Genomic DNA, 26,220 nt, shown 5'->3' with positions numbered 1-26,220 from the left:
GTGGATCCCAAGTTCAAGCCCAGGCTGAGCAACTTAGTGATTTTGCAAGGCCTTGTCCCCAAAATAAAAATCAGAAAAGGGCTGGAGCTATAACTCAGTGTAAAGACCTAAGGTTCAATTCTTAGTACCCCAAATATTAAAAAAAAATTAAAAAGCAGGAATGAATGTCTGTGATATTAACACACAGCTACTAGCATCTGTTTTTTACTTTGTAATTGATACTGAGGATTGAACTCATGACAATGTGCTTGCAAAGCAGGCGCTTATGCCACTGAGCTAAATCCCCAGCCTGCATCTGTTTATTTTTAAGGGATACTCTGTGTGGGAGTGTGTGTGTGTGTGTGTGTGTGTGTCTGTGTTTGAAACTATCAAGGCATATAGTAAAGAAAAAAAATCCAAATTATATGAAAAGATTGAAAGTGAAAAGCGAGCCACACCCCATTCCCTGTCCTCCTGCTCAGATGCAACCTGTAAAGCTGGTTTTCCATGTGTGTCTTCCCAGAAATAGCCCTCTTTACACACAAGGGAGTATGTTTTACATTGCACTTTGCCACATTCTAGAAATTAGTCCAAATCCCCTCTCGTACCACCTCCCTGTCTGGCACAGCGGCCTTGTGGCCCACTGTGTGGGGACTGGAATCTGTGAACACAGACACCATTGGTAAGGACATTTTTGATCTTTTGCTCAAGTAATCAAAGCCATATCAGTCAGTCTTATGATGCCTCCAAGCATGTATACATCTGTAGGCCTGTTCATTAGAAGTGTCTTTACTAAACAGATAGATGGCTGTATGCATTGTTAATTTTTATAGACAGCACCAAACTGCCCTTCCTAGAGACAGGTACCACTTTATGTCTTCACCTATGATGACTGAAAATACTTGCTTTCCCTCAACCTCTCTAAAGATCTATTAACACTTGCTATCTCTGCCAATCCAGTGAGAAAAGCTATCCGATTGTTGTTTGAAGTTGTATCCATTTGATTACAAAGAGGTTCAATATAATTGTTCGCCTGGATTAGTGTTAATTTAAACTCCAGAATCCACCAGAAGGTTTAAGGTCCCAATGAATGGTCTTGCTGGGCATCTAGGGCCAGAGATGATGTCTTATACAAGGAATTATAGTGTATCATGGTCAATGCTTTGAAGGCAAAGGACAGCATGCAGGGCAAAGACCATCCAGGAAGATTCCAGAGGCCACATGCAGAAAGTGACAGTATACCCAGGACCAAAGGATTGTATTGTGCTGGCTAGAAGCACATGGGAATTATCCTGGAAGAACCCAAGAAGTCCTGTGGCCCTGGGATGGAGATATCATAGGCCCATATCACAAGGACAGCCACAGCCCAGTTTAAGCCATTGGATTTTATCCTGGGGACTCCTGAGCTATGGGGAGCCCTTAGAGGCAAGATCATATCAGAAGTTAACCTGGTGAGTTTGAGCTAGAGCATAGGCACAAGAGAGCCTGGAGACCTGGGGACTAGAAATCAGCCTCCAGCACCCTGTGCCTTCGCTAACTCTTCATGACAGTCCCAAATTCTGAGACAAAGCCACTTTTCATCACTACAAAGCTGAGCGGATGCATTCTGCAGTACCCACAGCACAGAGGAGCCTTCAACAATCTCCCTAGGAAGGGACCGCATGGGCTGTGGAACCCCTGAATCCAGGCAGAGCTGCTGATAAGGAAGCCTAGAAAGCAGTGACCCAAGAGTGCTTCTCCAGCTGCTGACTTGCACACAAAGTGTCACTGAGGGTCCTTGGACCCCCTGCTCTGAACCAGTCCTGCTCCTGAAGATGGTCATGAGCTCTGACACACCTGTTATAAGCTTCTTGGAGAACCCCTCTTGGTCCCATTTTCCAACGGTGGCAGCCAACAAGTGTCACATACTGCTCTCAAGGACCCAGGAAGAGCAATGGATGCACTATAGAGACAATTTCAGCAATCCTCACTGACTGCTGTCCGTGCCCATAAAATACAGTGTTTCATCGCCACAGCAATTGGGGTGGCCAATTTGAAAAATAATTACTGCCTTCTCTGAGATGACTTTGCCTCCTAATTAAAATCTCAAGACTGGGATATTAAAGGTGCATTGTCAATACAGTGTTCCGGATGCACCCAGCTAACCTCATTTGGGAAGGCAAAATTAATTAGTTTGTGTTTTAACACCCAGCTGTTAGCTAAAGGAAAGAAACAGTCTACAAGTCAGACATGCACAGTCTCTAAATTGACCAGAGTGGCTGAGGAGACAAAAGGAAATCGAGAGTGATTTGTTCCCTGCATAACTTGGTCAGCTTCTGTTACAAACTGCTCATTAAACAGCTGCCTGTGCCCCTGCCACACCCTGCTCAGGAGTTCTTGTTTAGCCTTGGAGGCAGAACAGGAAGAAGGGGGGGTCTCTCCACCGAGAACCAGTGGGCGCTCTATCCCTTCTGAAGCCTCTGTGCCGGCTGGCCATTCTAGGTGGAGAGCCGGGAGCCACCCCTGAGTAATGGGACCCTGCGTTCCTGTCCCTGGTGGCCGCAATCACCAAGCTGCACGCCCTACTGGCTTCCTCTTTCTTCTTTTCTGCATCTTCCATTTTTTCAATAGCACTTGAGTCAGACAATTGCTGAGCACAACAGAACTCGGGATCATCAATTCTAGGCTACGCCACAACAATAAATCCCCAAAGCCCAGCGGTTTAGCAGCCGTTTGCTTATTTATTTATTTATTCAGCAGCAACTGATTCTTCTCTCCAGTGTGCTATGAGCTGTCAAGGGGCCGCCTTCCCAGGGTGATTCAGGGATCAGGGTCTCATGCTGCTCAAGCCGACCCATCTCTGCAGAAGGCTTTGAGCTTCTGCAATCAGAAGAGAGGGTAGGAGAACCGTTCTGGTTGGTTCAGGCAACACTGACCTCAGCCCAATGATCAGGGTGCAGCAAGATGGAGTAAAGCACTGTGGTGTTTGCCAAGCCAAGCGCTGCTTGTCTCTGCACAGGGCCTTGCATACAGCAACATGGAGCAGGGTGCCTCTGGAGCCTACCAAGGAGTGTGGGGCATGGTCTCGGGTTGTGCGGCTCACGTAGCTCATGGTGGTTTGGCAGGCAAGCCCAGCCTGTACAGGGAGGAGCTGTTGTCCTGTGGCTAAGTGCAGTAAGAGAAGAATCCGGAGAGCTCATGGGAATCAGGTCGGGGCAATCACAGTGTGAGCTGGGGAGGAGTGGGTGGAAAAAAAGATTCCAGGAAGATTTTGATGCATGCGCTTAGTTTTTTTCAGTGGAGGGGGTGAGCGGGGGACAGAGAGTTCATCAAAGGGACACACAGGAAAAGGCACAGGAGCCCTCTCAGCATGTACTGTCACCTCAGATTCACCCACATGCTATGTGGATGTCTCAACACTGATTAAATTCTCCTCTCCCCATTTCTGGGCATAGCCTTGATGACCTGAAAAGAAATTCATTTCTGAAGGCTTCCCCTGCTAAGGCATTACTATCAGAAAATAAACAAACCACAAATCTCCGGGATGGCATTTGGCTGGTGTAAGAGCTCAGATTTGCACAAGGAGTGAACCCCTGGGGATGAGTATGTGGGGACACCTCTGGTGGCTCCACTGGCCAGGGGCAGCAACAGCTGCACCCTAGCCTGGCCCAGCAGTTTCCCAGAACTGCTGTGGGGTGAAAAATGCCCCAAAAGCAGGAGTGGGGAAGCCGACACTTTATCTGCAATCTGTGTGACCAGGGGCGTGAGAAGCTTGCTGCTTCCCATTCTGATCACCCTGGCCTCCGACATTCCCTCTAGAAACCGAAAGAGGAAAACAAGTGAGCTCGGGAGGCCCTGGGTTAACCACAGACACACCTGTTTGTAGCACCCAATAACATCTCACATGGCATTTTTAAGAGGAAAAACAAATGTTGGTAGTGCTGGACGTGGTACCCAGTGTCTTGTGCATGCTAAGGGCTGTGTACTACCTCTGAGCCACACCTCCAGACTCCTCAAAATTTTAATTAGTTCCCAATATTTAAAATCTTGGAGAATTTACATAAAAATTCTATTTCTAAGACCCTTTTTAAAAATCAGATCTAGGACCACTGTACTGAAAACAATAATACTGGCTGACCCTGGAGCTGCCATTGTGCCTCCACCCCCCATATTTCCCTGGCCACGGTGAAGCCAGATCTGAGTTTTCCTTACACTTGTCCCAACTCCCAGCCCACTCAGTTAGATCCCCGCCAGGCTACCAGGCTAGATGAGTTCTCCAGCCCAGCTGTCTTTAAATCCCTGCAGCGCTGCTTCTGCATCCTGTTTTTCCCACTCTCTCAATGTTGCCCCTCCTTGGGTTCTTTTGGCAGAACTACCTACCAGCCCAAGCAGGATTCTTAGCTGTGACTACACATTTGAGTTACTGTAGGAGACTGTCAAAGTCCAGGTCCAGGTTGCAGCTGGCAGAGGGACCCAGGCATCTCCTGAAACTGCAGGTGGTCCAGCCTGCAGCCGGAGCTGAGACCCTCTGCATCTGAGCTGGAAATGCAATGCAGTAGCATGGCAGGAAGTGAGCTCCTTGTTACTGGGTGTGTGTAAGCCAAGGTGTGTGTGAGCACCACATACCAGGATGGGTGAAAGAGAGGACCCACACATCAGCTGCTGCTTTTCTGGGATTCTCCTCCTCATTACCACGCCCCTGCCCTTGACCTTGGGGTTCTTCTTTTGAGTCTAGAAAAAGCTGAAGTGGCCTAAGGAATGGCTCCTTATCCTGCGAGCCAACCTCTGCATCAAGCATGTCTCAAGCCACTGCCATGCCTTCTGCAGGGTGACTATGCAGACAGCCAGGTGGGACAGTCCCCAAACAGTCACCAGCCACACTAGGCCAGCCATGTTCCTGACTGCCCTATATCTGTCAGAGCTGTACCACAAAAGAAAAAAATACTGATTTGCAGTCAGAGAGCCTGAAGGGAAGCCCAGGTTCTAACCCTCCCCAGCAGGGGCCTCCGTCTGTGAGGCGCACAGGAGTGACAAGAGGGAAGTGTGTAGCCAGCAGGTGTGCAGAGGAAGAAAGAGGTGTTAGTGGGCCTTTCAAACCAGCTCCTTAAAACTTCCCTTGAACTGAGAGCACAGCGGCCTTGTGGGATGATCAGAGTTCAGCCACTCAGGTAGCTCTCAGGTAGCTCTCTCAGTACTTCTCGTACCAAAGTCCCAGCAGAGCTCTCTCACCTGAAGCCGGTGCAGCTAATACCCACTACCCCAATCACCCAGCACCCAGCTGCCCGGGGCCCACCCTGTGGGGTCCTGTGTGAAAACAACCTGGACCCTTTTGCTTCTTGGATTGGGAGGCCCAGAAGAAACCTCTCCTAGAGGAGAGGGGCAGCAGAAGCAGAATGGACCTTTGGGGAGCAGAGCCCCTGCTGGAAGAAAACAAGTGCAGTGTTTCTAGGTTCCTTCTATGCCTCAGCTTCTCTGGGGCCAAGGAACAGAAACACTAGGCCATTGAGGGACATCAGCAGATCAGCAGCCCAGACCCACCGTGTGCATCAGTGGGACACACCATCAGCTGCCTTGTGCATTCCCAGAACTCTTTTTTTTTTTGAGACAAGTAGCCTCCCACCCCTGTCCCCATGATTCCCTAGCTATGGAATCTTGCCATGGGCCTATAGGACCATAAGTACAAGAAGGAGAAAACTTCTCCCTCCAAACATCCACTCACTTTTCCAGCACTCATGGGCTTCTTTGCACACAGAGCAAGATAGATCACCCTCCAAGAGCCCACAGACTGTGGGAGAGGCATGCACACTGCAGCTCCATGAGGCCACACCACTGGGAAGAGATGGGTACTCGGGTGTCCAGAGACCTGGGCAAAGCGCAAAGGCAGTGTTGATGCAGATCTCAGCAAGAGAAGGTGCTGTGAATCACACAGTGCCTGGGGGCTACAGCCAGTCCTCTTGGGGAGACAGATGCACTATGGGATAGGGTTGGGGGCCCAGATCTTACAGAGTTTGGTATTGCACTATGGAGTGGGGTTGCATCTGCAATAGGAAAGCTTTCTGTAAGAAACGCCCAAGTGGGGGATGAGTGGCAGTGCAGGGCTGTCACCATAGAGACCTCTCAATAGGGCAGGGAAGGAACAAAGAGGTCCACAAACACTTGATCCTATCAGTTTTCAGTTCCATTGTGCTCATGGTTCACAAGAGCCATTGTCCTCTTCTCTGCCTTTGTCCCTCCATCTGACTCCCTGTTGGGAAACTCCTAGGCTGAGGAAGTTTCTCAGCCCAACAGGATGAAACAGCAGAGGCTGAGGAAGTGAGTCTCCAAGTGGCAGGCTCACAGGGTCACCATTGTTATCTAACGGCCACCCAAGAGGCTCCAAGTTCATGCCAGTTCTGGCCTCAGGGACCACAGCCTCCATCAGCAGTGTGGAAGGGAGATTTAAATCACCCAGGACTGATAATTGATTTGGACGGGTGAGTGTGTCTCAAAGTTATTCTCCCTGATCAAATATTTTATACTTCACTGAAAGTATATGGATTATTAAGAATTAATCTCATCTGATTGAAAGACTAATGCTTCCTCCCATCAAGCAAAAAACAAAAGCTTCAAAGTTGACTTATGCATTGTTTTGGCAGTTCTCTTTTTGAGCATCCAAAGGAATCCTTCTGCAAAAAGAAGTACTTGAGCTTCTAGAAAACCTGCCCCTCTCCACCTCAACCTGTTAGCTGAAAACACTCTCAAAGGTGGAAACACAAGCAGAAATGATGAGCCTTTGTAAGACAATGGGCAGGCAGAGCCCAGCCTCACAGGGCAGACCACTGTCAAGAGCCCATCGCTCTCTGGGGAAGTCACACGAGGTCAGAGAATGGCACCTGTGGGTGGGAACAGGAAGTGAGCCCTGCCCCCGGATGCCCAAGAGGCATGGTAGGCAGGAATGACAATGCACAAAGGGAAGTGCGAGGGACTGTCTACAGGGTGACCAGCACCTTGCAAGAAAACATGCTTTACAGAGGTCAAGACCAAGCACAACTATATCCACATGTACCCGTTGGTGCTCCTTTTATGTGGCAGCCACACAGAGCTCAGGTAATTGCGACTGGAACGTGAGACTGCAAAGCCAAAAATACCAGTCATCTGGCCCTTTGCAGATGAAGTCTGCCAGCCCTCATTTTTGCTATCTGCAGGCCCGAGTTCAAGCCTGTGCATTGCTCCTAGCCACTGAGTTCAAGCCAGTCATTTTTTTTTCCCTCTGGGCCCCATTTCTGTGCCCATACAAAGGACACGATTTTTTCTGTGATGTCATAAAATCAAGCAAGTTGGGTTACTTACCTGTGGTAGGTGTCAGTCCTCCCAGGAAGGAATCAGGACTCGTAAGTTGGTTGGTCTCTGGTGATGCAGGAGGCAGGACGCTCCGGGCAGGATAAAATTTCCCCACTTTCTGGAAAGGATGATTCACAAACTCACATTACTTCTTTGTTTCTCTTTTTATTTTTATTTTTGTTGTTGTTGTTTTCCAGATACTGGCTGACTAACAAGGTCCACATCAAAAGACCCACCACTGGCCTCCTGATGTACACACTGGCCACACGATTCTGCAATCAGATCTACCTCTATGGCTTCTGGCCCTTCCCGCTGGATCAAAACCAGAACCCTGTCAAGTACCATTACTATGACAGCCTAAAGTATGGCTATACCTCCCAGGCCAGCCCCCACACCATGCCCTTGGAGTTCAAAGCCCTCAAGAGCCTACATGAGCAGGGGGCATTGAAACTGACTGTTGGCCAGTGTGACGGGGCCACGTAAGGTGGGCACCTCGTGGGACTCGAAGGCTCACATTTCCTGCCAGCTACACCACAGGCAGATGGGAGTCGGGGTGGCACAAACACAATAGAACAAGCAGGCTAGTGGTTTTCTTTGTTAAAGTGTAAAACAGTGACCAGAATATATATATATCTATACCTGCATATATATATTGACCTGAGTATTTATAACTGTGTGGTGTTCATCTAGCATTAGGCAGATAAGCCACAAGAAGAAGGCTTGGAGAACCCACCTGAACCAGATTGAGACTCAGTCCATCTTTGGGGCAGAAAGACTTGACGGGCAAAGAAGCCAGACCCATGGCTTCGGATGACAACCAGCCTCCTGGGTTGGAGGGATCCTTGGGCTCACGGATGAACAGAGAGCCACTTGTGGTCAGCTGCCCAAACCCCTGGGATATATGGACTCCAGATGGCCAAGACCCAGAGAGGACACTTGACCAGGTTTGCACAGGTGCTATTTGTGGAAGAGAGAGGTTGGAGAGGTCAGTTGGGTAAAGGAGCACAAAGAGGCTAAGGAACCAAGGTTACCGCAGAGCTGAGGGCCTTGTTCCATGAACTTAGAGTCTGACTGCCTGAGTCCCGGGTAACACAGAAGCCCCAGGCACGACTGCACGGCTGTGAAGACAAGGCCAGGAGAGAAACCATGGATAATCCGTATCCTGGCTGAACAAGAACCACCGAGAACCTCAGCAGATGAATAACCCTCAAGAGGCAGAGGGTTGTAAATCATGCCTCTGAGGAACCGGAAGCTCCTCCTGTGGGTTTGCTCCCACCAAGCACAAGGCAGAAGGGCGACCAGGACGTGCCAGGTGTTCTGTACAGTAACTGAGGCCAGCCGAGGTGGGGGTCAGCCTCCATCCTGCCCTCTCAGAATGTCAGCAAGGGACTTCGCTCTCCCCTCTGCCACCAGGGAAGCCACAACAAAAGCTTCAAAGAGCACTTTTTAAGATATACATGATTGCCTTTCCGGGTGCCCCACCGTGCCGGAGCCCCAGAATGTAAGGCCTGAAAGACTGGGAAGCACCTAACTCCAGGTCTGGCAACCACTCACTTTGTTTGCTTTCTGTAGCCTGCAGTTGGCAGGGTCCCTACAGCCAGACTGTGTCAGTATCACTTTCTTGTCAGTCTCCCATCTCCCTCAGAGGACCAGTGTTCACCGCACACTCACCCACCACCACCTCCCCACAGAAGCAATGGTTGTTGAATTTTTGCAAAATCCTTTTCTTCCCCTACTAAAGTTCATAGTTAAGACCAGAGCTTAAAAAGCCAAATGCGGTTCCAAACATTGGACATAATCTCCTAGGAAAATCTGGGCTCCACGCCAATACCTTAGGGGCCAGAATCACTGGTCACAAAGAAAGAAGCATTAGCCAGCTCTGTTTGTTAGATGGATTCCCTTGCTGATAACGGACAGTGTTTTAAAACATATTTGAAAGATAAGTAGAAAACCATTCTCTTGAAGGTGAAGAGAGTTAAGAATAAGTAATCAAGATCTGCTCCTCAGTGTATGAGACTGGACATAATTAATCAATGGCAATTCAGGACAGAATGTTGGCTCTAAATTAACCTCTGATGGGCAGGAAGAGTTGGTATAAGAAACCCAGCACACAGGAATGCCCCAGTCCAAGGCCAGGATAGCGACACCGCGTCCCTGCAATTTCTCCTTTGTTCTTGTTGTCTGAGATTTGGGATTTGCATCATGAAATGAATTTTTAAAAGAGCAACAGCCTCAGTGCGAACCAAGTGGTCCAGGCTCCCCATGAATATGGAAGTAATTAGTATCAAATTGCATTTGTCTCCTGAGCCTTTCCTCTTGAGGAGCTGAAAGGCCCTAGAAGATACTTAATTCTAAGCTTGCAGCACCCTGGGGAGGAGATAGATTTATCGGCAAGGCCTTGGTGGATTAGCGAAGACCTTGGATTGCAGAATGTTCTATGGTGAGGTCCAAGGCAAGCCCTGAGGCCAGGGCCTGGAGTTGGGCCTGAGCTCTGTCTACCAGGCAGCATCCTGTCCATGCAGGAAAGTTAGAGACCAGTACTCCAGAGAACTTGTTTTCTTGCAGGTGGTAAAGTTCCTCCAAGTTCCATCCACAAGAAGGCAGGAGGTCCAGGACACCCACGCCTGCCCATTCCCCTAACTTAGCAGATCCCAAATCCCATGGCACTGTGGCAGTAGGCCTTGGGCCCTGGGCCTTGTGCCCTCTTTCTCCACCAGAGGCTGACTGCCCTACCCTGCCAAGTCAGAGCCCCCTTGAGGCCAGGTTCCCAGGCAGTCAAGCCCACCCCATCACTGCGATCCACCACCTCATAGCTGCAGTCAGGCATCTGTCAGCCTCAGCCTGCCTTCCTGCTGAGGCTGTCCCTCAGCTCTCCAGTCTGCCCACCATGGCCCCCCAGAACCTCTCAGACCATCTCCATTTGCCTCAAGCCCCCCACAGACCCCAACTTCAACCTCCTCCTTCACTAAAGAGATGGAACCATCTGGAACGAGGTCTCGCCTCAAAACCTTTTGGTCTCTTCCCACCCCTTCCCCTCCTCCTTCTCCTTCCCCTTTCTGAAGAAGTAAGTTTCCCTGCTGGCCATGTACCTTTTCTCTCACACCCTTGGCCCCTCTCTGCCACTCTGATGCTGTTCACCAGCAGATGCTCACTGGGCCCAGCCTGGCTGTAATGGCCTCTTCCTTCACCTCCCAGCACCCCAGCTGGGCAGGGACCCCAGTCCCTCCTGCTCGCTTTCCTCTGGACCATGCTGTGGCTTCCACACCTAACTCGTTTCTGGGACTGGTCTTGAATGCCCTCCATCTTGCCTGTTTAAAAGTCCCCTTTTCACTGAGAAACTGCAGGGACTCCTCCTGGGCATCCCTGGCCCTTCTCATGGATGCCATGTCTTCCTGGGTTTCCCTTTGCTTCCCTGCCCCTTTTTGCCACTTATTTAAATATTTATTTATGTATTTATGCATTATTTATGGCCATACCTACCTTGGTCTCCGAGCTGAGGTACATCTGCCCATTCTCTCCTTCTCTTCTCCCTAGGGTCCTCCCCTCGGACCCCTACAACCTCCCTCAGCGAGCTCACTCCTTCCCTTAGATCTAGTCACCATGTCCCCAGGAGAAGCCTCCTCTTCTCTCTGTGACCAGTCCTCTCCCCAGCTCAGATGACGTACTGCATGTGTGATGCACTCTCTCTGCTCTGGTCGAAGCACCATAAACTGAACACCTCTGATGCCAAGAGCTCCACTCTGTCTCCCCTTCCCCTGAAATCCCTCTTTCATTCTGTTGGGAGATCCACGAACCTGTCAGCCAGATCCTGCTGTCATCTTCAGGTCTTCCACAGATCCACCTCTATTGCTTCTTCCCTCCGACACCAAGCTTACCTCTCCATGTCCCTGGGACCGCTTTGTGGCAGCCTCCTCTCCCACATTTCCTCTGCAGGCTTCCACGTCCTCCGGCCCTCCTGAGCATGCACAGTGAGGTATTTCTCCTGCTCCTCCACCGGCTTTCAGAGTTCTCCTGACACACAAGTCAAGGCACAAGACTTTAACCTGACACTACAGCCCACCCATAAGGTCCTATTCTTTCTTTACACCCTGCACCAGCTGATCTATAGGAGTTGCCAGTCCTGGAAGGAGCGTCCGCATTTCCTCTCTCTGTGCCTTTGGTCTTCTCGTTCTCATCCTCTGGATCACTCTTGAATTTCCTCCAAGGCCCACACAGAGACATGTCTTTCATGAAGCCCTCCCTGATCCTCTGACCACTGGAGTCTCTCCCTCCACTGAACACCGTAGCACTTTATTTGTACCTTTCTCATGGCACTTACCATATTCTGCCTTGTATTATAGTTATTTGTGCACTTGTCCTATGACTGTTCTTAGACTGTAAGCTCATCAAGGGCAGGGGCTGTTTGATTCATCCGTATCCATCACAGCACTAGGCGTGGTGCATAAAACACAGCAGTTGCTCAATAAATGTTTGTTGGATTCAATCCTTAATGACTGTAGAGGGCTTTATAATTACCAAAGCTATTTTGCATCTATAAGGTCCCAAGAGTTTCTGAAAACTTGTGGGAGTGGAGCCAAAGCAGAAATTATTATCTTTACTGTGTAGGCTGTAAAACTGGGACAAAAACCTGAATTAAGCCTCCAGACTCACTAGTGGGATTTCCAACCACGTCTTCTCATCCTCACTCAAGGGCTTTGCTGTTAATCTGTAAACTGAAAACTGACCCTGGCTGCCCCAGATCTGGGAGTCACCTTCAAAGGGCCAGGGCAAACTTCAGCATGGACCCCAACACATGTGCCCATCAACACAGGCAGAATCTTATCACTTCCTGAAGAGGACTACAGAAAGCCATTTGGGTTTTCTCAGACCCAGGGACTGGAGCAGTAGAACCTCATCAATCATGCTTGCTGCTGCTGTCCCAGGATAGGAAACCATCCGTCCAGATGGCAGAGGACCTACAGCTCAGAGGCTGCTGTTTGATAAATTTCTTCATGCCTAATTATGATTGCCCTGCCTGACTGGGTGGAACAGGGACATTTATTGATGCCAGTCAGATGGGACTCCAGACACGAATGCTGCCTCATGAATGCTTTTAATAGCAGCCCCAATAACACCTGCCCCACCCGCTGTCACTCACTGCTGGATGTCACCTCTTCCAGCTTTCATTCCCGTCCTTTCTCCTGCCTCCAGAGCCCTCCCCTTGGCGGGGTGAGCTGAGAGAGCCACATGGCAGCTTTTCTTCCTGGGCATCTGAGCTCTGACCTACTGCAGTGATGCAAGTCAGTAACAACAAGGGAGACAGGACACTTGGTACCATCTCCCAGGGGAGCAAATGAACTTCCGTTCTGGTAGCGGGTCATCCACAACAATGGGAGGTTTCCATGGTTACAGTCCAGAAGCAAGGTTTTAGTCTCCTTTGGGCTTTATGATGAGGATAGATTAATTTCCATTCTTAGCAGAATGACCCAGACAATGGGCCATTTTTCACATATGTTGTGTTGAGCCATCCAGCTTTGATCCTAGTGTGTCTATAATCAGTCTCATAGTCTGGAGCCAGAGCCCAATAAACCCACCCAGTCTGGACACTAAAGGGCCCTTGAGGCCTTTCTCCACTTTCTCACCACTTCTTTAGCCATCCCAAGTTCTCCTAGGACCTGGCACAGGAAATGGGGCTGCCAAGAGGTGCTAAGAATGATATAAAGACCTCAAGTGCCCCAGCCAGAGCATTTTCAAATATTAAAGAGGTTTGTCCAGAACTGACCCAGCACCAACTAGAAGCAGCCAACCCTTGGGGAATTAATAGAAAATGAGAATCTGACAGCCAAGAAATGGGAAAGCTGTGTCGTGAATCAGCATTTCAGGGCTCCCAACCACAGTGAGAGAGCAGATTCTTATGCAGCACACTGAGGTGAGGGAAGTTGGGGTTGATGCAAAAAACACCAATTCAGTGTGTTTCTAAGTGCCTTTGTGTGCTATAAAGAATATAAGCAGGGAGCCTCAGAGAGGATCCGCTCATTAGAACCACTATGCTTACTGGAATTTGGGTACTGTGGGGAAAACACTGGATGAGCTGATTTGCACCAAAAAAGCCAGGCTGTGCTTTCTTGCTCTAATGGCTAGGCTGTGTCTTGCCCTGCTAAGCACCGTGGCTAGGTCAAGAGCTCTAGGCCGAATATCAGATGATCCAATCAATCATTCAAGAGCCCAGGGGACATGGATGAGACCACTCAGCTCTGGTGTTTTCCAGCCAGTGGAGAAGATATCTAGCTACGTCCTACGTGTGGTCATCTAGATGTGTGCACATCTAGAAAGGGTCACATAGGGAACTGAGAGGCAAGGAGAGCGGAGGGTCAGGGCTACCCTGCAAATGAGAGGTGTGCAGCTGTGAGCCTTGAGGCTTCTTCTTGGCCAACATCAGGTCACACCAGCACCCCGTTAAGCCTGTCTGTGGCTTTCCCTCACCCTGGACAGGCAATACCAAGCATCTAACCCAGATTACAGGGCTGTGAGCTTTCTTCCCCTCTGGCTCACTATGTCCCGGCCTCACAGACCTTTTTTCTTTCAGAAAACTTTCAGAGCTATCCTAGTCTCAGGGCCTTTGCAGTTGCTGTTCTGGCTGCCTGGGAAGTCTCTTCCCCACTCCTCACTTTTTGCCTTCTTGTCATTTTTTAAGCTTCAAATCAAATGTCTCCTGCTGGGGAGTCTTTTCCTGGTTTCCCTCAGCTCCCATCACATTTCACACCATATGGTGGGCAGGCTTGGCACACTACAGTCTCCTCTTCGCCATGCAGGGCAAGTTTGAGACCTCAGGGGTGCCTGAGATCACAGTGGTGCCTTCCTCCCTCCGTGCCTCAGGTGGACAGGATCCTGGCCTGGCATGTTCGCTAGGGCTTTTCCAGAAACCAGGACCACACAGGGCACCAAGTAGACATTTGGTAGACTCGTGTTGTGTGAATGAGATGAACATGTGAGTGCTTTGCAAGCACATTTGCACCCCACTGGCCCCCAGATAGGGAGGAACACCAGAATCCCCTCAGGAGGAGCAGGAGGTGTTCCCCCTGTCTCTACTAGACCATGTGTTCAGGGCCCTGTGTGAGATGCTTTCTATGTTGTCATGCTTTCCCTGTATGTTGTCATGCTCTCATCTTATACATTGGATAACCAAGGTTCTCAGATGCTAAAAACTTGTGGAAGGTGCCAGAGCTCATGAGCAGATAGTTTAATGCCAAAGCCAACACTGTTAACACCAGCCCACTTAAATTCTGTGAAGGTCACTGAATTCTGTGAGCCCACAGCCATCTGGTCAATTGCATGAGCCTCCACGAGAGAAATGAAGGGGACAGGGCTCACTGTCCTTCCATGCAGACTTTTCATCAGCTCTGTTCTGCTTTGGCTTTTCTCACTGGCAGAGCTGGTAGAGACCCAGAACATACCCAATGCCAGTTTTGAACATGCTTTCTTGCCAGAGAGCTACATCTCTGGGCCCCCAAGTGTCCTTGTTTTAGCACTGCAGCCACAGCCCATTCTGATTGGTCAGGGCCATCTGGCTTGTTAGGTATTTTGCCTACCACATCTTGCTCTACAGGCAAAGAAACAAAGGGGCAGGAGGGCTATTTGGGTATTGGGACCACCTGGCTCCGGAGCTCCATTCCATTGGAGTTTCTGTAGTAGCCATGTCTGGAGAAGAGCCTTGCTTCCTTCTTTCATGTTTTGCATAGACACATCCTCAACCCAAAACAGATGTCCTGTGTAGTTCACGTGAGAACAGATTGCACATTCAATTATGAAAGCAACAAGAGTAACAAGAAGCAGCTTCTTTTGACGGTGTGTCATCTGAGGCACACAATGAGAAACTGCAGAAATGGCAGAGGACCAGAAGAGGGCAGAGGGCAGGAAGGGGGCCGAAGACTGAGCCCTGACTAGATGCTTTACCTGGACAGTTTCGGAGTAGGTGCTGTTTTTGTTTCAGAGGAGGAAACCAAGGCAAAGAGATTGACTGCTCTAGGTCAAAAATCCTAGAATAGGTTCATCTGGGATTTATACCAATGGCCTCGGGGTTCTCAGCACGGTACAGAGATCCCCTAAACTGTACCTTGATGCTGGGGGCTTCACTGGGGCCCAGGAGCCTACACCAACCAGTGATGTGGCTAGTTGCCATGGTTACTATTTCCATACCAGTTCAGCTGCCAGCACCTCCCACCCCAGCTTCCTGTCCCGAGACCCTCCAAGTGAGATGCTTATCATTGCCATGCCAGGGAAGACTGGCTGCACAGCCCCGGGCCTTATGTTTGTAGCTGCTGCTTTTGAACTTGGTGGGTGAGCCAAACATCCTCCTCCTCCCATGCTGGGCCACTTGGACCACAGTCTGTGGATAGTTGGGGGATGACCAAACCACAGGCTTCTGGGAAAATGTGTAATTGCCTTCCAGGAGAGACCAGCCTGAAAGAGAAGTGTAGCCATCACAGCTGAGGACAAAGCTCATGAATGAAGAGCAGACAGCTATCTGAGGCAGGACTGTCACTCAGAGAGTCTACCTTAAAGTTAAACATTTCTACCCGGCTGGGTCCCAGCAAGGAAGACACCTCCAGTTTCTCTTTGCAGTGTCAGATAGTACAGGGGACCTCAGATGGCCCACACCTCCCTGCCTCTCCAGCTTCCAGCCTGAGCAGTGCAGGACCAGCTACTCACTTCCTGTTTCTTTGTCTGTCACCTGAACAGTAAGAAAACCTGCCTGGCTTGGGAGTAAAGTAGCTGAAGTTCTTCACTCACTGATTTAGTCCATTTTTGCTACCATAACAAAGGAACTGACATTGGGTAATTGATAAAGAATAGATTAGTTTCTTGCTGTTTTGGAGGTTGGGAAGTCTGAGATCAGGAGTTCCACATCTACGAAGGAGCTTCAAGCTTCAGCAACACCTGGCAGAAGAGGGACAGGTGAAAGGGGGTATGGGCAAGGCAGAGTGTTGGACTTACTTTTATAACAAAACTATGCTTGTGATACCTAACTTGTAATAATGGTGTTTGTTATGGCTTATGTCAGATGCCCTGCCACAAGTCTCATGCAATCATGGACACAGCTGAATCTAGCATTTGTGATTGGTTGGTTCATTGTCTAGCGCTTGAATTGGTGGTGTGCCTGTTACACCCTCCCACGATGGAGCCAGCATACAGTGTAATGGTGGGTAGGAGGCGAGTCTTCTCTCTTTTGCCTGGTTCATGTTTTGCTGCAGAGGCAGCCTTGAACCGCTGCCCCTCAGCCATGTCCTTTTGCCTTGGAGTCAACTGAGTAAGAACTGAAACCTTTAACCTGTAGGAAATAAATCTTCCCTTCCCTAACTTTGGACATCAGGTAATTTGTCTCAACAATGACAGAGAAAAGTAACTGAGACAGTGTTAATCTACCCAAACAGTCAAGGCCCTTAGAAACCTCATCACTTCTCACTAGATTTCACCTACTAGTGCTGTTGTAGCAAGGATTAAATTTCCATCCACTAAAGTTCAGGAAACATTTTCCAACCACTGCACTGGCTCCAGGTATTAGATGTGAGTGAAAACTCACTTCCTGCTCCTATGGACCACTGTCTCCAACCAAGCTGAGAAGATGAGTTTGGGGTGAGTTCTGCACAGTGTCCCCTAGCTCAGCCTGCTGACCTTCATCATTATTATTGAAACAAGTGGGTGGGGCCTGACATACATTAGTGCCCACTAATGAACGGATGCCTCTGGAATGAATGAAGGCCCATGGATGGTTTCGGTTTCCTGAAACCATGTTTTCTGGTTACTGAACAGGAGAGCTCCTTTTTTTTTTTTTTTTTCTTTTTTTTTTTATTTAAGTAGAAAAGAAAGAAAAAAAAAACAATGAAAGGGTACAAGTTATACAGATTTACAGAAGAAAAAAATGAACAGTAGGAAATCATTAGTGAATGGATTACATATTGCCATCTTAGAAATAATTGTTCAAGTCACAAAATTAAAGCTTGTAGAGTGGACATTCCAACAATGACACTGCAAAAAGTTCTGTTCAATGATCCAATAAAACTCTGTGATATCATTTTCTATCTTATACACTTAAATATACATGCAGTTATATAGTTTAGAGCACTTTCTTTTCCTCTCTTTTGTACAATGACTATTACACATTTTGGGTTTCATTGCTCCCACGGTTCTTATTGCTTTTTTGGAAGAGAGTAAAACCAAATGAGACATAACAGAACAGAATCGGTCAAGTCAAAAGGGTGGACATAATAGATAATATAAAAACATAATACAAGGTGATCAACAATGGTTACCATAATGCCTCCCGCTATCTCTAATAGAATTGCCTATATCATTAGTTATAATACAATTGAACAAAACAGTAAAGAACAAAACCGACAAAACCAAACCATTGGAGACATTGTAGGTGTTCAAAAGTAGATAAAAGTCAACGAGAATGGGCGTTATAATGAATCTCATTATCTTCACAGCTGATGCCTAAACTTTCGAACCTGATACTATCCAGCAAAACAGAATAGGGGAACATCAGTCAAAAACAAGATGGTGAGAGTAATACAGGGCTTCAAATCGAGATAATAGAAAGTCAAAGTGGGTTACTATATTATATCCTGCTATTTTTTTTCCCTTTAATTAAATGGATAAAAATAAAAAAGTAAATAATGGAGTGGAGATTGAGAAAAAAGAGGGCATAACAGCGAAACAGCGCAGATCAAAACATAACCATTTAAGCAGAATAGTGTTTCACCACCAGATAATTCCGACCCAAAAGTAGTTACCATATTGACTCTTTCCTTGAAGTCCTTGAGTACAACTTCGTATACTGTAGCATTAAGTATATCAAAACAATGTAAAAGAGAATGACAGCATTACAGAGTATTTAGAATCGACTAACAGAAAATGAACAATGGTTTCTGTATAATCTCCTTGTCTTTAAAAGGTTTTTGCTTATACTATCGTACATAATAAAATCCAATAAGATACAACCTGTTTAGACCATTGGAGACAGAAGAACAAAAGCTAGATGAGACTTCAAAACAAGATGATACTAAATCAGTATTACCTATTAAGATGTCATTTTCTCCAAAATAGCTGTTCCTATCATCCAGTCTTCTCTGTCTCATTTCTGTTGAGCTCTTTTTTCCTGTCAATAGCTGTCAGTTTGTCTTCTTCATTTTGTTCTCTGCTCCATTCATTGTGGCCTCCCCGCCACTATTTCTGGGTTCTTTGTATTTTTCTTTTTTTAGAATATCCTGTAATATTTTCTGTAGGGTTGAATTGGTGGTTGCAAATTCCCCCAGTTCCTCTTTATCCTGGAAGCACCTTGTTTTTCCATCAATTTCCAGGGACAGTTGTGCAGGATATCTCAATCTTGGCTGTAGATTATTATCTTTCAAAGCTTGAATTATTTCCCCCCATGCTCTTCGTGATTTGATGGTTTGTGCAGAGAAATCTGCTGTAATTCTGATGGGTGTTCCCTTGTAAGTGGTCTGTTTCTTGTCTCTTACAGCTTTTAATATTCTGTTCTTGTATTGAATTTCTGGAATTTTTATTATTATATGCCTGGGTGTTTCTCTGTTAGGGTTGTAGGTAGCTGGGGTCCTGTATGCCTCATACATCTGAGTATCTTTACCTTTTGCTAAATTAGGAAAATTCTCCTGGATTATTTCTGTGAGTAGCTTTTGTAGTTCACTTGTTTGTGTCCCTACTTCTTCTTTTATGTTCTTAATCCTTAAGTTATGGCTCCTCTTATCATCTTCTTGTCTTTGTATTATTGCTGTTTGTTTCTTTGTTATTTTTAAGAAGTTTTTCATTTCATTCTCCCATATTACAAGTCTGCCCTCCAGTTCAGATAGTCCGTCCTTAGTTTCTTTCAAGCTGTTATGCCAGTCTTGGATAGACTTCTTAATTTCTTGATAGTCCCTTTGAACCTGCTTCACGTACTCTATGCTTTCTCTGTTTTCTCCATCAAACAATTCTCCCCTCTTTTTCTGTTCTTCCATTCCACCATCTGTTTTTTCCTGGGTGGTGCTTAGCATTTCTCTATCTATTCTGCATACTTCTAGCTTCAGGTCGTTGATAACTTCATTCCTGAATTGGTCTATGAGGCTCTCTATATGGCGCTTAATGTCTATTGGTGCGGTGTCCGCTATTGCCTGTTTCTCAGAATTGGGGGCTGAGGAGCCTTTCTTGTTGCTGCTTTTTCCCATATTCTCTGTTCCTTATATATGCAAGCTTACAAAGGAGGCCCAGCTACCCTCCCTGTCAGCCACAGCCTGATCGAATTGCGCTGGCTAGGTGTTCCCGCCCACCGCTGCGCACCAGGGAGTTGCGGACTAGGCAGCCTATGCGGGAGTCACCCCTCCGGCCCACCGTCAGTCTCTGGGATCTGGGTTGGGCCAGCCTACTGAGTCCGCCAGCAGCGTCTCGCAGGCCAGGCACTTTTCACCAATCCCGTCCAAGAGAGGAATGTGTGGTTGGAGTCGCCACCGCGCCCTGCTCCCGCAGGGCTGCCCGAGCCTAGAAAGTCCTCCGCTGGAGTCAAACTGTGGTAGAGTGTCAGTTTCTCTCACTCACCTTACCACAAGTCAGTGTACGCCTCCCTCTCCATCCTGTTTTCGACTCCGTTCGCAGACTCCTGTTCTCAGAGTTTCTGCGCATCTCTCTCCTTGCCGAGCCCGATGTAGAGGCAGCCAGCTGCTGCGCGGCGGGAAACCCAAATCGCGGTTTCCAATGGCGCGGGGTCTAGCCTCCACACCGAGTCTTTTCTGTTCCTATTTTAGCGCCAGGACTGCACTCCAAGTTGGTTTCTCTCAGCCCAGTTCATTCCTGAGTCAGCAGAGCATATCTCTACCGGCTCATGTCTCCTTAGTCCGCATCATTCCTGACTTCTGAGCCGAGCCTTTCAGAGAGCCTCCGGTAGTTGCTGTTATCTGTCCGCCATGTTCTCCCAGAAGTCCTAAACAGGAGAGCTCCTTACACCTCAGTTTCCATGTCTGAATGAAACAGATATGTTTCTCTGCCTCTCCCTACCTGACAGCTACAGTTAGTACTGTAGTCATCTAATAGCATCCTAACCTAATGTCAGTACCTAACCTAAATTCCCTTCCCACTGCATACCAAAGAGGTACTTCCTTCTGGTGGCTTTGTATCCATGCAACGCTCTGAGTTAAGTAGCCATAGTACTATGCCATGCACTAGGCATTGCAGTGGACACTTGACCTAGCTTTTCTCAGTCCTCTACCAGCCCTCTGAAGTTGGTACTATTTAGCTGCATTGCATGGGCAGAGGAAGCATTAACAAGTGGCAGGCTGGCATCCAACTCAAGTCAAAAACTCTTTCTATGAATCTCTGCCGCACTAATCTACACAAAAGTTGAAGTTCATTCAGTCACTCATTCATCTCTGTCTTAATCAATTCAGGTCTTAATCAAAGACCTTGTAACTTAAACAACAAACATCTATTTCCCACAGTTGTAGAGGCTGAAAAGTCCCAAATCAAGGTTCCAGCAGATCCAGAAGCCATTTTAATGTTGTATCTGCAGGTGACAAAGAGCAGAAGTAGCAGTTTTGTCTTTTTGCAGAAGAGCACTAATCCCATCCTGAATGCTGTCCCCCTGTAACTAATCCTCTTTCAAAGGCCCTGCCTCCTCATACTGCTATCTTGAGGGCTAGGATTTTAACACAAGCATTCTAAGAGGACGGGAACAGTCAGTCTACGGGCATCTTCTCAGTGTTCATCTAAGAAACATCAGGAGTGCCCACCTGCCACAGTACCGGGACACCAGGTCCTTGCTTCTGCAGGGCTCACATTTCGGTGACAGAAGCAGGTGAGGGAGGGCAGACACAGGTAAGGGGTATTATAGATGAATGAACAGGCTGCTGGAGACAGAAGGGTCAAGGAGAGCTTGAACAGGAAGAAAAGAGCAGGACTGCCACTTGCAGAGGACACATGACAGAGAAGCATACTTGAGGGCAGGTTTCATAAGTGGTGGGGGGCATGTGAATTCCTACAAGCGGCCATTGGTCTTGATGCTAGTTTTTCCACTCACTTGTTTCAGCTTCTTACTCTTCAACTTGTCTGTTCTGTTTATGATGATACTTACTACTGAGGCAGGAAGCAAACCTTGTAAATAAGCCACAGAGACCAAATTCATGTGCCTGGGCAGGTATCTCTCCTTTTCTTTGAGGACACATGGGCAGCAAAGGAAGAGATTGCTGGGGTACATTGAGCTTCACAAGGTCTGGCCCTTTACCAGCCAGGGCTCTGGGCTGTAGGACACATGTGCGGCACACAACCCACACAAGTGACCACGCAGGGGAAGGAGAAGACCTGCTTGTGTGTCCCAAAGAGTGCCTGCTTCCCTTTATTCACCAATTTCAGGCACCACTGAGAGCGGCAATGAACTGGGGCTGCCACCGGGCAGCAGAGACACACAGGCTCTGTCTGAAGAAGCTGGAATCTAATGGAATTAGGAGGAAACATTGTGCTCAATGAATGGCAGAATGAAATAAAAGGAAAGAGTTGATCTAAGCGACTGAGGATGTTCAGAGCAGGGTCCAGAGAGATGGAAGATGAGCTGAGTCTTGAAGAGCAATGTGACTCTCAAGCCATCCTTCCCCAATGGGTTTGATCCTCATTGATGTCAGAAAGAGACAGGGAAATCACTCAAGTAGCTGGCTTCCACACTGCTGCCAACTCCTACCAATACAAAAAAAGCCAACAAGGGAACAAGTCCTGCCATTTACCGCAAGTCTCTCTAGGCTTGAGGCTGCTCCAGGAGAGGCCACTTAGATTCACAAGACCCTTGTTTTGTAGAGAATGGTCTGAACCATACTGAGGGTTGACAGGAACAGTCAGGTGCCCGTCCAGCACTCACTGCAGTCTGCACACTCATCCTCTTTGCAGTGTGCTTAAGGAGTGCTTACGGAGGTAAGCAGGTGCACTCACAGAGACTTCAGTGTGCCACGTTATGTTCTCTGGGTTTCTTTACAGCTCTTATCATTGTAATAGGGGCCACCAGGTCCATCTTTGAGGAAATGTTACCGTTTCCCACAGTAGCTGCAACTGGATAGGCCCTTGACATACAGATCTTTTTCATGGAAGCTGGGAGTTCCTGGGTGTTCTAATGGGAGTCAACTGGACAGAAATGGGAAACTGAGTTGAAAGTAGTGGGTATTCATAGATCGCTGAGCAGGACTTGCACTTTCTTTAACCATAGCAACTGGAGAAATGGAAGGATGGGTGTGATGGGTAAGATGGAGTGTCAACTTGATTGATCTTTAAATAAATGCTTAAAACATTGAAAGACACCATGCCTCCAAAGCTGTCTGCTGTATTTGTAGGACTGGGATTCTAAGAACCGCATTCCCCAGTATCCCTTAACACCAGGGTTTTGATTTAGATTCCATCAATGAAAGTAACTTATGCATTATTTAGAAAGAAGACAGGAGATCACAGAGGTTCAGAAGACAGGTATACATGAGACACCAGTGGCTAGTTTACCTTCTTTAGGGCAGCGGGAGACACAGATGACCAGTTGCAGGTTTTTGAGGTTCCTGAAACTGCTGATTTCCCAGAAGCTAGTGAAGGCTTTCCCAGAATTTTGTTCTTAGTTCATCCAACAATTTCATAAGGCTCTCATTCCCTGTGTTATAACACTTTTGGTGTGAAATATCTAGAGAAGTCTCTGTTTACCTGGCTGAAATCCTACTAACGTATCTGAGTTTTAAATATACAAAACACAAAACACGAAAGAAACAAATAAGACCTCTTTTACATTAAGAAATTTCATGACAAACCCACATACTCTGAAGTTTATAGTGCCAGAGCCACAGAGCAATGGTTTCAGGTCTTGGAGACATATTTGGCAGTAGTATTTTATTCTGGATGATGAGGGGGGAAAATAAACTTTATTCATTCAATGGTTCTACTTTGCCAAGTCTCCTTAAAATAACCATGATCTTTCATCTACAAAAGTACTCCAAAGCTAAGAAATGTACTCATCTGCCTTGCTAAAGAGGAAAAACAGAAGGTGAACAAAAATACTTTCTTTTGCTTTGTGAATGGCAATGGGGCAGACCAGCACCAAGTTCCAGTGAAAACAACTTGAAATGATATCACCTATGTAAGATCCCAGGCATAGTCATCCAATGGGAGAACTTCCTTTTAAAAAATTGTGGAAACAAATCTTCTGTAGAAAGGGATCGAAAACATTCATTTACCTTTGCTTCCTGCAGAAACTCCACAAAAATGATTAAAAGGGGGTACAAATCAACTGGCATGTAAGTAATGGGGAGAAACAACAATTGACATTTGGGAGACAGTGAGCAGAAAGATGAATGGGAACAGACTTGACTAGACTGTAAACTGGCAGCAGAAAAGGTGGCACCATATGCCCATGAATATGGGGTTGGAGGGTAGGCTAAACATGAGAAATTGGTTAAAAGACTTTAAAGAAACAATTAGCCCCTCAGACTGCCTCTCCCTTCTGGGAAACTGAATGATGATTCCTCATACCGAAGCACAGAGAGGATAAACATAAATAACTATGTACCCCAGGGACCGGAAGAGGACATGGGTACCAATAAATATAGAGCTACAAGGTGACTACATATACACTGCACGCTGCGCATACCACCAACATCCCAACTCGGGGCTTCTCTCCCATTTCAGCTCCAGAACACTGCCTGCCAGGCTCATCTTCTACCTAATGGGTTAGAAGAGACTTCCTTTGGAAATAGGAGCAGCTGAAGTGAAAAAGTACATAGATACTGACACTGGGGCCAGCCAGATCGGGTATACTGAGAACACAGTCAAAACTTGTGGCACCTTGCACATCCCATCCCATGGGCAGAGCCTAAGTGTAGCTAAATCTGGAGGCTGCGCTTAGAGCCTCCAACTGGAGACAGAAGTGTCACTGTACTGGACTGAAACCTGTAAGAACCAGCACATGACTGGTTCCCAAATGAGGAGCCCAAAGCAGTGCACAGTTCAGATGACATCATGAAGAAATTAACAGAACCTGCATGAGCCTGGGTCTCAGTGTGGAACAGAGTTCTATAGCAATCCTCACTGGTGTGTCACATAGGAAATTAACCTTCACCATGTTAAGCCACTGAAGAGCTATCTCAAAACATAAAGTGAGGTCTCTCTTAAGTTTTCAGTTACCACTGTGGTAAAATACAAGCATTCAAGGACCACAAGACATCTGAAGAAACTTCAGATAAAAGAATAGAGAACAAATAGAAGAGTTTGGAGGACCAGCGATTGAGCCAGGGAAGAAACACTATCATAATAATCTCAATGAAGTGAGAAAAGATATTTTACTCAAGAGACAAGACAAGAAATGTTGTAAGGAAGAAAATTGCATCCGGTGATCCATGAAAAACAAAGAGCTATTAGAATTAAAAATACGATAGCAAAAAATAAAAATTCAATAGAAGCATTTTCAATGGAAAAGAACATTGAGAAATTCTCCCAGAAAATAGGGCAGAGAGATAAAAATGGAAAAAAGAACACAAAATAAGAAAATTAGGGCCTCAACATAGGAGATCCATAATCCAAATAATTGTAGCTCCAAATGACAATGGAGAAGACAGAAAATTATCAAATGATAATTCTGTAAAATTCTCCATAACACTAGAAAATAAGTTTTAATGTTAAAAAAGTCTCACCAAGCACTCTGAAAATAGATCCATGTACCTTCAATACAGAAATATGATAACTTAGACCAACTTTCCTCCTAAAAAAAAAAAAAAGCTTAAAATGTTAAAATATTTAAAACACTAGTCAGAGAGCAATGAATAGCCAATCTAAAACCTAAGCAAAAGTAGAAATCTAGAGAACTAAGTAAAAACAGAAACATAGAGAGGCAAATCGAGGTTTCTTTCATCCTGAAGCCACCTCCCAAACTGAGCTTTGGTTTTTATGTGACAACTAGGGTCACATCACCAACAAGAAGGAAACCCAGTTCACCATGTCCTCATACCCAGGGGCTTGCAAGGAAAAGTGCTTGGCACACAACAAAGCAGGAGGGATAAATCCTAAAAGCCCTCTTTGAGCAGCCGCGGCCACAAGCTGGCCTTTAGTAGATTGTAGCCCAGATGTATATTACATTGATAGGCAAAGCAAACCTCAATCATAAAGGCAGTAGAAAATAATTCCGAGCAAGTGGTGCCTCAAGAAGCCTACAAAAGCCAAGCAAATATTCCCCAAAAGAAGGCACTTTCATCCCAATCCAAAAAGGATTTCCCACAAGTCAGTTTTCCAGAAAATGAGCAGCACAGAGTCAAAAATAACCAAGCAGAACCCACTTCATCAGGACAAGTACACACAAATGGCACAATTCAGGGTTTTCCAAAAACAGCGCAGTGTTTGTGCTAATAAGTTAAACAAGAGTGTCTCTGTGAGCCTTCATGTCTCCTCCTAGGTATTTACGGTATTTATCAGCAGAAATAGAGGCACACATTCCCGCAGTGACTTGGAACTGAATGCTGAGACATAGCAGCTTTCTTGTTAATAGCCCCCGACCGGAAACAATGCACACATGGGCCAAAAGGAAAATGAATAACCAAATTCTGAAACAGTAATGCAAGATGCTACTAAGCAATAAAATGGGGAAAAATACAAACGGCTGGGTGACTTCAGACTTTCCCTCCATGTCTTTATCTCTCGAGCATAGGAACTAACGTAGAAGGAAGCAGACATTCAGCTTTTCTCTTGTACTCCCTCTTCTCCTCCTCCAATTCCCCTGCCATAACTGAGGACTCTTGTGGCTGCTGACTTCTACTTGTTAGTCCTCGGGGACATAAAAGTCACCCTTCAGAGACTCAATCCTTCCCCAGTTGTATGTGGTGGACAAATTCCTCTTCAAAGCTTCTCTAGGCCAAATCACTTCTTGTTGTCCCGTTGACCACTAGGAAACTCCCAGCACTGCCTCCCAGCGGC

General features: G+C 46.9%; 1 protein-coding gene across 1 annotated transcript in view; it reads left to right on the top strand.

Annotated features, from left to right (window-relative positions):
* St8sia2 (ST8 alpha-N-acetyl-neuraminide alpha-2,8-sialyltransferase 2) overlaps window positions 1-11,761 on the top strand; it is a 63,175-nt gene extending 51,414 nt beyond the window's left edge. Inside the window, exon 6 of the mRNA XM_003475263.4 lies at window positions 7,476-11,761. Within this exon, the coding sequence (XP_003475311.1) occupies window positions 7,476-7,761 (286 nt within the window). The 3' untranslated portion in view covers window positions 7,762-11,761. The remainder of the gene's footprint in view (window positions 1-7,475) is intronic.
* The last annotated feature ends 14,459 nt before the right edge of the window (window positions 11,762-26,220 follow it).

Source organism: Cavia porcellus, unplaced genomic scaffold (genome assembly GCF_034190915.1).
Source record: "Cavia porcellus strain 051 isolate PalLab524CR breed Dunkin Hartley unplaced genomic scaffold, mCavPor4.1 scaffold_6, whole genome shotgun sequence".
Classification (NCBI taxonomy): Eukaryota; Metazoa; Chordata; class Mammalia; order Rodentia; family Caviidae; genus Cavia; species Cavia porcellus.
Note: the sequence above shows the minus strand (reverse complement) of the source record. Positions and strands in the feature narration are given on the sequence as shown.